Here is a 15,270-nt window from a genome sequence, read left to right as displayed (position 1 = left end):
CACACTGGTTACCAGTTCTTCAGAGGGAAAAACACAGGTGGGAACAGGAGAGAAACAAGGCACAAGTCCACACTCCCCACTCTGAATGGCACACACAAGATTCTTTGAATCCAAAGAGAGCTTGCCTGCAGTTGGCCACATCGTTCCTCTACGTGGATTAGATGCCATGCATCTATGCACTAAGTAACACACCAGTTTCTCGGAGGGCATTTTGACCTTCCCCTCCAATTTTGCTCTCATTAAAATGACACACAAACTGGGATTTTTCCCCCAGAGAGCTTTAAAATGTAAAATCTATGGCTTAATTATGCTGCAGAATGTGTGAGGCAATCAATGTCCCTGTGTGAGACCTTTTTGGGGTCTTTTTTTGCATGTTTAGGTATGTGTTCAAAATAAAATGGGCCTTGGAGAACTAATATAAAAATTTAAATGTCCCTTCATATAAAAAAAGCCCCTGATCTATACTGTGGTCTCCAACAACCCCACATGCCATACGTGTCACATCAGGAATACCAAGAGTGGACAACAGAAAGTTGTCCACAGGAACCTGCTCTTGCAGGCTAATTTCCTGCCTGTTGAATTTGAGGGTGAAGCAGAGATGTCTTTTGTCAGTGAATCAGAACTTGGCCCGGAGCAGAGTGAATCTGATGTCGCTCATCCTCAGGTTGATTGTACTCAGCGCACAGCTCACTGGATACCTGAGATGACCAGTGATGGTGTCCCAGCTCTTAGAGGACCCCAAGACAGTGACAGTGTTGGAGACAGTATCTGTGTGCAGCTTGATGCTGAGGAACATCAGGACAGTCACAGTGCTGACGATGAAGTAGCTGCTCACCCTGAAGTAGACGATGAGCAGCAAAGTTTGCAGTAAGCCAGCTGAGGAAAAATCACAACCAATATCTAAATAATCTACAGCCTGTGATCTGAACACAGCACATCCTGATCGTGTTTCACAAAGTTTTGCTGAATAAAAGTGTCATCATTTTTGTTTTCTTGTAGATTATCATTGTACAGGTGAGCTCTGCTGATCTCTCCACCTTCTTCCACTTCTTGACACCTTTAAGTGACATCATCCAGGTGTGTTTGTGCTGATGCCTACAGGTGTGTGTGTGTGTGTGTGTGTGTGTGTGTGTGTGTGTGTGTGTGTGTGTGTGTGTGTGTGTGTGCAGGTAATACCTTGGAGGCACTAAAGCTGAACATGATGAATGTTTCAGGCTGCTGTGATGTTGGTGTGTAACATGTTCTAATCAGGCCCAGATACAGAAACCATTTTAAAAGACAAATTTATATTTTACAGTCTTCTTCTAAATCTTTGTAAACAAACTGAATCATTTTTTAAAATAAAGTTTGTTTTATTTTGAAAATCATCAGAGTGGAAACTGATGACGATAAACATTATTTTGAAGAGTCTTTAAATACTGACGACACTGATGACATCATGGGGTGTGACCTCTGTGATTGGCTACTCTGTGTTAGCGCTCAGCTGCTGCTACACTTTCAGTCAGTTTACTCTCTCTCTCTCTCTCTCTCACACACACACACACACACACACACACACACAGTTTAACGGTCAGAGAGCTGCTGATGAAGATGAAGGAGCTGCTCCTCTTCCTCTCCTGTGTCCTCTGTGTCTCTGCCTATGGTGAGTTTGTCTCGGTAAACTCTGGCAGGCAGGCAGCAGCTTGTTGATCGGTGTTTCATTTCAGGTCTGCACGGTGACGTTCACATAAACGGCTGTTCAGACTTTGATGCAGAGGACATGTACGGACTGGATGGGGAGGAGGTTGCCTACGCAGACTTTAACAACCACACGGAAGTCTACATTCTGCCTCCTTTTGCTGAGCCTATGATTTACCCCGGAGCTTATAAACAAGCTGTGACTGAGCTGAAGGTCTGCAGACACAACCTGAAGGCTCTCCGCGCGGTGATGAAGGACTACCCTTCCAATAACCGTAAATACAAACATTTACAGTTCTGTCTGTGCTCGTGTTTCTCTAGTTTAACTTCATGATTCTGACGTCAGGCTAGTTTCTCTCACACAGACAATGATGACATCATCTCAGTGAATGACTGAACAAGTTATTGATGTTTATTATTATCACCTGCTGATGAAAACCAGCTGAAGCTCCGATCCTCCTCTGCCTGATGTGTCTGTGCACAGATGCTCCTTCAGCTGTGATGATCTACACCAGAGATGAGGTGGAGTTTGGAGAGGAGAACACTCTGATCTGTCATGTGACTGGTTTCTATCCTGCTCCTGTCAACGTCTCCTGGACCAAGAACGGACAGAAGGTCACAGAAGGATCCAGCACCAACGTTCCCTATCCCAATAAAGATGGACCCTTCACCCAGATCTCCAGACTGCAGTTCACCCCACAGCTGGGAGACATCTACAGCTGCACAGTGCAACATCTGGCCCTGACTGAACCACTCACCAAGATCTATAGTAAGAAAACTTTATTTAAACAAAAATCACTGACAGAGGTACACGTGTGAAGACTGAGCCCAGTGTTCATCAGAGCAGCTGGATCTGATCTGATAGTTTGACACGATGATTTTTGTCACACATTTTGAAGCCAATATGATCATCTTCTCCCACCAACGATGGGAACAGAGTTTAATACACTGAATCACATGAACAGTAAGTAAGAACATACAAAGAACAGCAAGACAACACAGAGCAAAGCAACCAAAGCAAACTGTGGGCTGTAGAGCCTTAAGTACAGACAGCAGAGCAACACAGAGACAGAAAGAGCAGAAGTCTCTGTGGCTTCTCTTTATAGGGGCCAGTAACTCCACCTCCTGCTGCTGGGTAACTTTCCACTTGTCCTCCAGCCAAAAACAGCTGGTGCTGGGTCAGGTACTGGTCAGGTACTGGTCAGGTACTGGTCAGGGCTCTGGATCAGAGCCATCTGCAGCTGGGTGCACTTTGATGAACTCTTTGCTTTGCCTTATCACAACAGGTCACGACACAGTCAAACGCCACATATTAATCCTAGTTGTTAAATCTCACAACAAGCAGAATGCATCAACAGGTGCTCTTACAGCAAGTGGCATAATCTGATGATAAACATGTTAATAATACTTGACCTAATTATATAGGTTATATAGTATTGTAATGATCGTTAAGGTGACTTTATTGTGATGTGTTCAGTATCTCTGTTACAATGTTACCACCTTATAACCCAGGGTGAGGCAAAAAGTCTTGTGCTTAAGAGTCTACTTGAAAGTTACAGTATACCATGTATCCATCCATGAAACCAGACAACACACACCAGTCAACCTGCAGGGATGCCTCCAGAAAACAAAGACCTGGATGACCTCTAACATTTTGCTCCTAAATTTAGATAAGACTGAGTTTACTGTCCTAAAAAACCTTAGACATATATGGTGTCTAACCAGATACTTAGTCTGGATTTTTAACCAGGATCTGTCCTTCAATGCACATATTGAAAACAGCTTTCTCCCATTTTTGCACCCATGTTTCTATCTCTGAAATTAGAAATATCCTGTTTCACAGTGAGTGAAAAATGAGTTCATGCATTTGTTACTTCCAGGCTGGACGACTGTAATTCATTATTATCAGGATGTCCTAAAAACTCCCTGAAAAGCCTTCAAGCATGAATACTGACAGGGACTAGATGACAGAGTATATCTCTGTCATGAGCTCTTTATTAAATCTCTCTCCATTACAACACTTCTGTTACGGTCCTGAGTCTGTGGACTCAGTGTTTTTCTGTTTGTATTAGTTTTCCTTGATTTCATGATGTGTTTTGATTTGTCGCTAGTATTCCTAGCTCCCTAGTTCCTTGGCATTTCTTGTGTTCTAGTTCTTAGGTTGTGGTTCTGTGTTACTTCTTTTCAGTTTCCTGTTTTACTTTGAAAGTCTGTGTACTATGTCAGTGTGTTGAGCTTTGCCTCCCCTTGTCTTGTCATGTCCGATGAGTCCCAGCTGTGCTCTGCTCCTGTTTCACATTCCCTAATTACCTCAGTATGTATTTAAGCCCTGTGTTTTTCCCTGCCAGTTGTTGCGTCCTCCACGTTTGTTGTGTGTGTATTCATTGTCGTCTACCTTCAGGTTAAAGTCATATGCATCTGCAGTCTAGTTAGTTTAAGTTGTTGTTTATGTATTGCCAAGCGTGTCTCACCAGCAAATAAAGCTGCCGTTTAAGTTGATGTTTTGTCTCCGAGTCCTGCACGTGGGTCCAGCCACTGACAGCCACACGACTCATCGTGACAGAAGGACGCAACCAGAACATGGACCCAGCGGACTCAGCTCACCTCGAGAGAGAGGTGGACCTTGCTCGCATCCTCGGACTGATGACTCGCATTAGCCACGCCTCAGATTTGCAGACATTCTCAGTCGGGTTGAATGCAATACAAACCATATTTGACAGAAATCCTCAACTGCGCCAGCTGTCTACTGCCTCGGAGTTCAGCCGTTCGCTGACCCAGGCTAAGGAGGCGGTCAAAGCCTGGGAGCTGGCCCAAGTCACCCTCATCTCCTCATCCACACCACCTCAGTCACAGAGAGCAAGCCCTCTCACGCCGCCGCAGCGGACAGAGCTTTCTTCAGCCCCGCTGCAGCAGCTGCAGTCGCAGCATCGGACTCTTTCCTCCCTCACGTCTGGTTCCGACCACCCTCCACCTGCCTCATACCTGGCAGGAATGTGGTCGGAGGATGAGGGTCTGGTCACCGTTGCTCTGACACCTTCCGTTTCCTCTGCCGCTCCCGTTTCCAAGAGAAAGCGGCGTTCTCGTCGTCGCCGTCCCTCACCGCAACCCGAGTCCAGTTCCTTCTCTGAACTGCTGGACGTGGTGAGCAGAACAATTGTCACCCGGCTTCTTCCACGCTGGGAATCTTTAGCTCTGAGCCAGTGAATTCAGAGTCAGTTAACTTTTTGACTGTTAACTCAGGGTCTGCAAAGATATAAACTGATGATCCCAAGATGGCTGACTCTGAGGCTGTCTTTCGGGACTCTGAGCATTCTACTTTTCCCTCTTTTGTTTCTCCCAAGTTTGAGAAAATTCAGGAATCAGATGACCTTATTTCAGAGTCAAAAGAAGTTTTGTGTTCTCTAACTGAGAGTGGTGTTTCTGGGTTTCATTCTGAAAAGACTGAGGTTTCTGTTTTCACTTCTCAGCCAAGTTATGTTGATTCCGAGCCACCTGTTTGTGGATCAGTTAATAGTACAACGATGGCTTCGGGAGTCAATAGTGAGCTTTCAGATGTAGATTACATATGTGAATCTGTTGTGGAATTTTCTGACTTGGACAATCATAATCTCACTCAGGACATTAAAAATGCTGTTCAAAAGACAATTTCTCCTACTGCTAAACTAAACAGGGACAGTTCAATTTCCCAGCCAAATTCCATCTATGCTGTTCAGGCTACACCTCATGAGACTGTTGTTGGTGTTGCTTCACCTATGTGTTACGCGGCTCACCAGCCAGTTCATTCTGAGGCTGCCTGTGATAAACCTCATGTTTCCATAACCTCCCCTGAGTTAAATTTCACAAGCCCAGAGTATGCTTATTCAAAGACTGTTTGTGTTGCTCATTGTGAACTCTTCAAGACTATGTGTTCTGTGACTGTCCAGGTTAAGAGCAACAAGGTGTCATCTGCTGTTAACAAGCTGGCAAGAATACTTGGTTTGAACACTGCAGAGTTGGTTGCTCAAGTTAGATTTGGTTTCGGTTCCACGATCATGTCTGTACAACTCTGTGCACCATGCTTTTCAGCCAGTAGCCCTGGACGCTGTGTGTGCAACTTCCCAGGCTGCGTTTTGTAAGACTGTGTTTAATGTTGCTTCACACCCAGTTTCTTCGGATACTGCTTGTATGATTTCTCCAGCACCTGTGACTGCCCCTGAACTCATCTTTTCTAAGACTGCTAATGTCAACCTGGACAATTTAAGAATAGCAGTTTTACCAAGGTCAGCCTGCCATAAGTCTTGGTTTTCTAGAACCATGTCTGGTACCATAAACCTGGTTTTCCCTGCCCGAGTCGCCCGTCCAGCCTGAAGTTTTGTCAGCTGGAGGCTCCGAGGAGCCCACCCAGCACCATGCCTCGTCTGCTGGGGGCCCTGGAGGACCCAGCCAGCACATCCTCACATCTGCTGACGGTTCTGGGAAGACCGTTCAGCCACTACCTGTTCCACCGCCTGCAGCATCCACATCGTCGCCTGCAGCATCGCTGCCGTCAGGTTCCGCAGCCGTCTCTTCATCCATGCCTGGTCCTGCGCTTGCCACACCGTCTTCAGTTGCAGCTCGTCCTTTTCCACCTCGGCTCTGCCGGCCGCTTTCCAGGCCTCCAGCTGGACGTCATCGTCGGACAGGGCGGCCCCCTGAGCGGGTTCTTCGTCGGTGCTGTCTGCGCGGCCGGCCACCTGAACTGCTGTGTGATGGGCCTCCGGATCTAGGTGTTTTGATGTCTTGACGCCTATTCTGTTTGGGACTGTTCTGTGCTCCTGTGCCCTTTTTGTTTTGGACTTGTAATACATGTAATTGAAATCCTTCTGGTTTGCACCGTAATATATCAGCACAGACAGGAGCTCGGAGTCAGCAAAACTTTAAATGAGACAGTGAGAGTGAGGAGGTCCGACAGATATTTGAGGATGCAGCTGATGACAACATCAATGAACTCTGTCATTGGATATATTGGAAAATGCATGGACGATATCATCACTAAAACCACCGTCTGCAAATATCCAAATCAGAAACCCTGGTAGATAAGGACATTCCTGCTAAGCTCAAAGTGCGGACCTCTGCCTTTAACTCAGGGCATTCTGATGCATATACAGCAGCCAGGTATGACCTCTGAAAAGGGCCACAAAGGACTACAGGGACAAAGTGGAGTCCAGCTACCACAGCTTTGACGCCAGGTGACTGTAGAATGGACTACGCTGCATCACTGACTACAAGATGGAAAACACGGGCAGTGTTCAGCCCACAGCGTCTCTTGCAGACGAGCTCAACAACTTCTATGATCATTTTGATGCAGACAGCGAGGAGCCGCTCCTCTATCCTCAGGAGCACAGCGAGGCTGTAACTTTAACTCTTAAAACAGAAGCTGTGAGATGGTCTTTCAAAAAGGTCAGTCTTCACAAAGCTCCTGGACCAGACGACATCCCATGCCATTCTCGTTCCTAAGAAATCAGTGGTCTCCTGTCTGAAATACTACCGCCCTGTTGCACTGACATCCGTCATCATGAAGTGCCTTGAGTGGCTGGTCAAAGGTCACATCTGCTCCTCCCTCCATGTTACATATCTGCAAAGTTTGGCATGAACGCCAACATCCCTTCAAATTTCTACAATCTAAGACCGAGAGCTTGCTGACGAGCTGCATTACAGTTTGGAACAGAAGCTGCTCTGCAGCAGCAGGAAATCACAGAGCATCACTGGCATGAGGCTTCCTGCCACTCAGGATGTTTATCTCCAGCAGTGTCTCTGCAAAGCACACAGCATCATCAAGGACCACAGCCACTCAGCACATCAGCTGTTCTCCTTGTTACCATCTGGCAGACGTTACAGGAGTCTGTCTGCTCGGACTACAAGACTCAGAAACTCTTTTTACCATCAAGCCATTCGGCACCACAACACATAATCCCTAAATGATGTAACGTTTATGTAAATCCCTCTGTGTAGGTCTCATCCCTTCAATAATGTGATGCTCATTGGGGCCATTTTCTTACCTTCTTTAAATAAAGTTAGTACAGCCATATAAACCAGTCTGTCCCAGGTGTAACTGGGTTCTGATCCAGTCTGTGTATTTTGTTAGTGTCAATAAGAGTCGTGTCTGCACCCTTTATCTATTAAACTTTGACTAAACCTTCAATAATATTCTAATGTAAGAGTGTTAATAATGAAGATGTCTTTAATGATCTCCTGTTAATGCTTACATGTGGCCTAATTCCTGTTATTTGTCTTCTTTTAGGATTATGAGTTAACTTTATTGTCATTGTTGTCATAAACATATAAATACAGAGTAATGAAATACAGTAACAGCAGGGCTGGAGCTCTGGGCTTTAATCTTAGGAGTTTGTTGGGAGGATCACTGATGCAGCTGCTTCATGTGGTCCACTGCAGATGTGATGGATAGTTAGGTGATAGTTGTTCCCCTCCTACGCCTGCCGACCCTTAGACGTCGTCCTCCGCCTGACTCCTCCACTCCACCTTTGTGCAGGCCCCATCGCTGACCCAGGCCTGCGTACTGCCGGTGTTGCTCTCCTCCACAGGCTCTTGGCCTGCTGATCTGTGTTGTACCCTTCAGTTGGTGAGCTCCTTCATCTGTGAGCAGTTATCTGTTTTTCTCCATGTCAGGAGAGTCGTTATTGCGAGTGTGTGCAAACATCAGTTAGTAAGTAACTGTTTTCATTTGCTCCACTTTTTCTCTTCCTGTGAGCTCGACCTCTTCTTACTCTCCCTTTTCTTTCTCTTGTTTCTGAATTCTCCTTTTTAACTTCCTTTTCCTCTCACTTACATGTTTCCTCTTTCACAAACTGTCTAATCACACTCTCCAGTGTGTGTGTGACTTCCTACATCTCTTACTTTCTCGTTCTCAGTTTATTCCTTAAACATATAAAGTGCAATTTGCTTCTTTTGTTGGGCAGTAAAAATCCCTCTGATGTTGTGGGACTCCCAAAAACTTCAATAATTCCTGGTTGAAGCCTGACACTCTGGGCTTTACAGGGTGAAGGCCTCGTGTTTCATGCTCCTCTGATGCTCTTTGAAATGTTGTTTCTATTTTAGCTCTAGAAGAAGGATTACACACAGTCTGAGCAGCATCAAGGCAAGTGTTTCAGATACCACTGATCTCTTTATTAATTCTCTCCCACACAACACCTAACTGTGCTCTTTCTGTCCCTCCTAACCTCCTAAGACTCTCTCTCTCTCTCTCTCTCTCTCTCTCTCTCTCTCTCTCTCTCTCTCTCTCTCTCTCTCTCTCTCTCTTTTTCATGGCATTTTTAATCTCTCTTTGCTATTTGGGCTGATTGGGACATGATGACTGTAAAAACAAAGAATTACCTGATTTTTTTTTTTTTTTTTTTTTTTTTTTTTTTTTTTTTAAAACCTGATTGTTGTTTCTGAGAAAAATGAGATCCACATATGAGGACATTTGTTTTAAATGTTGATCGAACAGTGACAGTATGATGTCTATAATGGTCCAGACAACCTAAAATGTGATGTCCACATATGTGGAGGTTAATCAGCTGTTCTAGTGATTCAATAACTTGATCAGTTCTGCATCACACAACTGTTATTTCTGTTTTTCTTTTCCCAGACAGATATTTTTGTTCTTTGAATTTAAATGTTTCTTTTTCCTCTAAAATGCTCAAGTGTAGCTACTTTGCCTTCATTCCTACTTGTTTGGGAAGAGCTGTGATCCAGCTTTTTGACTCTATTTTAATTTCTTATATTATATTTGGAGATGTGTTGTTTCCACTTGCCCTGATCACCTCCTGTGTGTATTTAGTGTGTGTTTCATTCACTCTTTGTCAGGTTGTCTGTGTATTTTCCCTCCATGTCATGTCATAGTGCTCATCATCATCATAGTCGTCTTAGTTACCTCATTCTTGGGACTCTTCTGTTTTTTTTGTTGCTTTAACTAATTTATTATCAACAACCATATAAAATTATGCATAAAATGAATGACTAATGTAAAAAATTGTTTTTTCTTTATATGTTTGTTACGTAAATGTGCTTTTATTTATTAACTCCACATAAAATGTAAAAAATAGTTGTTTTTTGTCTATTTACAATTCAAATTTTAACTATTTAATTTTTTTTTTGCATTTTCCTTTTAAACAAATTTAAAGTGAAACAACACAAAACACTGCAAACCACAACACAATAAAATATGGATTAAAATATGCAAAATAAAAAGCAGATGCACGTTCTCTGTCATGTAGGCCTGGGATGATTTTTTGGGAGAGTGTTTTCCTTGCTGGGGTCACAGACTGGCAAAAACTGTCTCATAGAGCTCTGGGCTGGTTCAGGTGGATGTGGTGGTGCACTGCATGCTGCTGTAGATGCAGCAGCAGCAGTTGCAGACACACTGGCACCTCCATTAATATCACACTCAACTGACTGTGTTTGATCTTCCCATTGCACTGATGGGTGGACAGTTCTCAGGAGCCTGTGCAGGTTGTTTGTGGAGCCGGCTCTATATGATATCCTCTACACTCTGCCTTTGTGTTTCAACAACATTAAAATGCTTCCAGATTTGGCTTCTTTTCTTGGTGTCACTTGGTGGAGGTTCATGTTCCATGTTTCTCTGTGTGTGTGTGTGTGTGTGTCTCCAGAGGTGGAGCTTCATGTTTCTCTCTGTGTGTTTGTGTCTCCAGAGGTGGAGCTTCATGTTTCTCTCTGTGTGTTTGTGTCTCCAGAGGTGGAGCTTCATGTTTCTCTCTGTGTGTTTGTGTCTCCAGAGGTGGAGCTTCATGTTTCTCTCTGTGTGTTTGTGTCTCCAGAGGTGGAGCTTCATGTTTCTCTCTGTGTGTTTGTGTCTCCAGAGGTGGAGGCGTCTGCTCAGCCTGATCCAGGTGTTGGACCCTCTGTGTTCTGTGGAGTGGGTCTGACTCTCGGTCTGTTCGGTGTGGCTGTTGGAACCTTCTTCCTCATCAAAGGAAACGAGTGCAGCTGATTGGCTCACGGTGATGATGTCATTCTATGACGAGCTCCTAATCAGTGTGACTGTGCTGTAGGTGAGTGTGCAGAGTTCGCCTGTAATGAGCATCAGATCCTTTGTTCTGTCTGGTTCCTGTTTACCTGCCTCACCTGACGTGCTTAATAATGGAACATCTGTATGAACTGTGCCGTCAGCCGTTGGTGTCAATAAAGTTTAACTCTGGAATTCAAAGCAAAGCTATTTTCAGCTGCTCTCGCACCACCAGCAGATTTACCTGGACTCTGTTCCTGCCACAAAAGTAAAGATGAGACTGAGATCAGTTTGATGTGACCTCAGTGTGTTCATAAACTGCTATAATGTGTCTTTGTTTATCAAACCGTGTTTCAGATTTTCATATATCAATAAAGTTTAATGACGGATTCTGTGTGTGTGTTGAGTCAGACTTTGAGCTCTAACAGAATGAACATTAATGATGTCTGAATTTGTCTTTGCAAACACAAAGATGTCAAACTAAATCCTGATGAAGACTCTGCTGATAAAAGCAGCTGAAAGAAAAATCAATGAGTGTTTATAGAAATGAATCTAACATGTTTATATTCCAGATGTTTTAATATCTGGCATTTAAATTTACTCTGAATATTGATAAAATCTCATTATGATTTAATTCAGTTAAGTTTAATTTCTACAGCACAAAATCACAACAACAGTCAGCTGAAGCAGCTTCATATTGTGATGTAAATACTCTACAACAAGCCTATTCAAATGGCGGCCCGCGGGCCACATGCGGCCCAGAAGCAACCTGCGAGTGGCCCTGCCTGTGGTCCTGGCAGAAACACAAAGAAAATGCAAAAAATTAATAAATTAATTAATTAAAAAAGCTAAAAAAATTAAAAATTCCTACAGCGTAGTGTAGACTGTGAATGCAACACTCCTAGTAGCCTAGCAATATTTAACCCACAATGCACCGTGATGTAAACATACTAAACTATCATCGTAATATATGATGCGACAACAGCATGTTTTTCTCAGTCCAAAAGTTGACAATGAAAACCGTCGGTTTAACCCTGCCTGGACTGACAAATACTTATTCATTTTACCGCCAAATCCAAATGCCAAACCTACGTGTTTAATTTGCAGTGAGTGTGTTGCGGTACTTACGAAGGCACCACAATGACAAACACCAGACTTCCTACACAAACTTTCCAGAGCAATCTCAGGAGAGGGCTGCAAAAGTACAGTTTAATTGCGAGTTTAATAATCTTACAACTGGAGTTGTACTACCATGGTGAGGGTCCTGTACAGCCCAAGAGAGAGCTGCAGCAGCTTCCCTTCGTGTTTGCTGGATCTTGGCGAAGAAGAAAAGGCCTTTCACAGATTCTGAAACAGTGAAATACTGCATGCTAGCCGTGGTCGATGCGGTGACAAGTGACGAAAAAATTAAAGTGTGACATCTGCTATTAAAAACGTACCCCTGTCAGACAGTTCAAATATTCGTAGAGTTGAAGTTCTGGCGTCAGACGAGTTTGAAATGCTGTTAGATGACCTGAAGAAAACTGATGTAATGTCTATAGCAGAAGGTGGGTTCACAGACAGAACTGATAATGCACAGTTGTGCATATATGTCCGTTTTTGGATGGCAAATTGCTCGGCTTACTACCGTTAGAGCGACACACAGCTGGCGAAATAATGTTTGAGAAGATTTCAGCTCTTTTTGAGGAAAATGGTCTGGATATGAAGCGTGTCTGTATACTTGTGACGGATGGGGCTCCATCCATGGCAGGAAAAGTGAGTGGTCAGCAAAATATTTCTTTTAATTTGAAAGGGAATTATCAAAATGTCAAAAAAAAAAAATTTGTTATTGTTACAAATGTGCAAAAAAAATAGTTTGGTCATAGCTCCCTTTTTTTAAATGGACCTTTTGGTGTGCATTTGTGAGAGGTCACCAGAATTACAGGGGAAAAAAGAATAAAAAATTACTTGTTTTTCAATAGTTGTGTGGGTTTGAAATTGATCATGATCTGCTGCTTACTGGCTGCAAAAAATATCTGGCCCAGATAAATTCCTCGGTTTGAAAATTTGGCCCAACTAACTTTTTAGTTGAATAGCCATGCTCTACAATAATACAACATAGTAATAATTTAATATGAGCTGAAGTTCATCTGCTGCAGTCTGACTGTTAATGAGTTATAAATGTGAATCTGAATTTCTGTGCTTGATGACATCACACTGTGGCGTCCACGCAGGAACATCAGCCAGACACGAGTCCACAAACTCACAGAGCTGATTGTAAATCTGATCACTGTCACTGTTACAGGTTCTTATCATTGTTACAGCAGGTCTGACATCAGTGTTTGGTGCAGATAATTATTAGACATGAATATGTTTCCATGACTGCAGACTGTGACTGAAATGTAAATGAAAACAGGTTTGCAGTTTGCTCTGCGTTCAGAGCTTTAATGGACTTTAACAGAAACACATGTGGTGATGAAGAGTGTGAACTATGAGCTGATCCCACAGGAACAGATGATGCTGTGGTCATGTGACCTGACTTCCTGTTTTTCGAGCAGCTCTCCGTCAGACTGAGTCAGTTTGTCTGGAGAACTTAGAAACATGGCTTCATCCTTCCTCTGCCTCCTCTTCATCAGCCTCAGCACAGCAGGTACGATCAATCCGCTCACCAGTGATCATTAATACACTGATCAATGACATGATTCGCCCTCAGTCTGAAGTTCTGTTTGTTCTCAGATGGATTCATGACTTACAGACTGTCTCGCTGTGACTTTAACTCCACTGAGCTGAAGGACATCCAGTTCACCGACTCTTACTATTACAACATGATAGAGATCATCAGGTTTGACAGCAATGTGGGGAAGTTTGTTGGATTCACTGACTTTGGAGTGAAGACCGCAGAGACCTGGAACAATATTCCTGCAAGGCTGGCTAGTATGAGGGCTCAGAAGGGGACGTACTGCAAATCAAACATTGATGTTAGATACCACAAACTTACGTCTAAATCAGGTGAGCGTGCGGTGGTCTGTGTGACATCATCAGGTGTTCCTGTTGACCTCACTCTGAATCATTTATGATGGACTCACAGCTGCAGCTAATTTTGATGATTAATAACTTTAATAAATCATCGATCACGGAACATAAAACGCCAGAGAACGAATCTAACCTGCGGCGCCCCCTGCTGGTGACACAGGCAAACTGCAGCTGTTCCTCATAACGCACTGATTATGATATTAATTTTTTTATACTCTTTGAGCTGAAAAATCATCCACAGTTGTTTTTAATATTTCCATATACATATTTTAACAGTTTTAAGGAGCCTAGCAAGTTAATTATTTCCTTCTTTTCTTCTAGTTCATTTATTTTAAATATGATAAATATGAAACACTGATGTCTGCAGTTTATTTATTGATTGTGACCTTCACAGCTTGTTTAGCAGCTTCACACCTGCAAACATTTACAGCTCAGATCTATGACTCAGTGCTACAGTGGAGTTATTCAATATGAGGCAACAATTATAAAGTTATCATCATAACACACACATATAAATGTGACTGCTGTTATTTAATCTGTGTGTGTGAAGTGTTTCACTCTCTACAGCATCTCTGCAGTAAAGTGAGCTAAATTGCTGAAACAGCTGCTGTGCTGACAGGCTGACCTGACTGATCAGTGAAATATAAACACACACAACCTGTGACTGTGTAACATCAGAAACAAAGAGAAACATGAGGAGAACCAGCTCAAGACTCCTGTGCAGGGGAAGCTGTCTGATAGTGCGAAGTCATCCTGTGTGTTCTGCTTTTGGGTTATAGATGGTTAGATCTACGAGTGCACCTAAACACAGCATGAATGTTGAACCACACGAGCAGGCTGTTTACAACAGTAACTTCCTCTCCAGAGTGAGACGGTGTGAGCTCAGAGAAAGAAACGTGTGAGAAGTTTCCTCCATCAGGCTGCAGCTCTTATCTGACCCATCTGTGTGTGACTGGTTACAAATATGATCAATTAAACAGACAAAGCGCCCCCTGCAGGCCCTGGATGGTACAGTCTGATCAAAGTGACCGTCCATCAGGGCCTCGCTCACTGCCTCGATCACAAGCTCCTCCACCGTTGTTTGCAGCCCACAGATTTACACGATCAGCTCTTCCAGTTCAGGTCCTGTCGCCTAGCAACCACCACCTAGAATGATAATGTAAAACTTTCATTAATCAGACGCTCAGAGTTTTGACTTTAATTAGTGTGAATGCTTGTAAAAGCATTCACAGTATTGTTGTTGTAATCTTTATTAGTGTGAATGCTTGTAAAAGCATTCACAGTATTGTTCTTCTAATCTTTATTATTAGTGTGAATGCTTGTAAAAGCATTCACAGTATTGTTCTTCTAATCTTTATTCTATTTTATTATAGATTCCGTACGTTTTTTGTACTCTATCTCCTTCAAAACCGTTCAACTTAGAAAAACCATTCAAACACCGTTAGATTCCTCTTCTTTTGGACACGACTGCTTCTATTTTTCTCATTCATAACATTTATATTTTTAAAATTATTCAACTTTTTTCAACAAAAATTTCCCATGTATTTCAATGGGGAGACCCTTCAAATCCTCATTCAACTTACTCATTTTCAAACTGT

General features: G+C 43.1%; 2 protein-coding genes across 3 annotated transcripts; both read left to right on the top strand.

Moving 5' to 3' along the window:
* The first annotated feature begins 1,565 nt into the window (after positions 1-1,565).
* On the top strand, positions 1,566-11,052 carry LOC109196430 (H-2 class II histocompatibility antigen, A-U alpha chain). 2 transcript variants are annotated; one of them, XM_019350437.2, is made up of 4 exons: positions 1,566-1,642; positions 1,707-1,952; positions 2,162-2,446; positions 10,515-11,052. In XM_019350437.2, the coding sequence occupies exons 1-4, from the start codon at positions 1,585-1,587 to the stop codon at positions 10,643-10,645; spliced, it is 720 nt and encodes a 239-aa protein (XP_019205982.1). In that variant the 5' UTR covers positions 1,566-1,584; the 3' UTR covers positions 10,646-11,052. The 2 variants fall into 2 exon arrangements, with proteins under 2 accessions (XP_019205982.1, XP_019205983.1); XM_019350438.2 differs by lacking the exon at positions 10,515-11,052 and adding an exon at positions 8,186-8,761.
* Positions 11,053-13,130: 2,078 nt separating this feature from the next.
* LOC109196432 (H-2 class II histocompatibility antigen, E-S beta chain) lies at positions 13,131-13,851 on the top strand. The gene is made up of 2 exons (XM_019350440.2): positions 13,131-13,289; positions 13,376-13,851. The coding sequence occupies exons 1-2, from the start codon at positions 13,241-13,243 to the stop codon at positions 13,714-13,716; spliced, it is 390 nt and encodes a 129-aa protein (XP_019205985.1). The 5' UTR covers positions 13,131-13,240; the 3' UTR covers positions 13,717-13,851.
* Positions 13,852-15,270: the final 1,419 nt, after the last annotated feature.

This window comes from Oreochromis niloticus, unplaced genomic scaffold (genome assembly GCF_001858045.2).
Source record: "Oreochromis niloticus isolate F11D_XX unplaced genomic scaffold, O_niloticus_UMD_NMBU tig00000668_pilon, whole genome shotgun sequence".
Classification (NCBI taxonomy): Eukaryota; Metazoa; Chordata; class Actinopteri; order Cichliformes; family Cichlidae; genus Oreochromis; species Oreochromis niloticus.
This window is presented reverse-complemented; position numbering and strand designations above follow the sequence as displayed.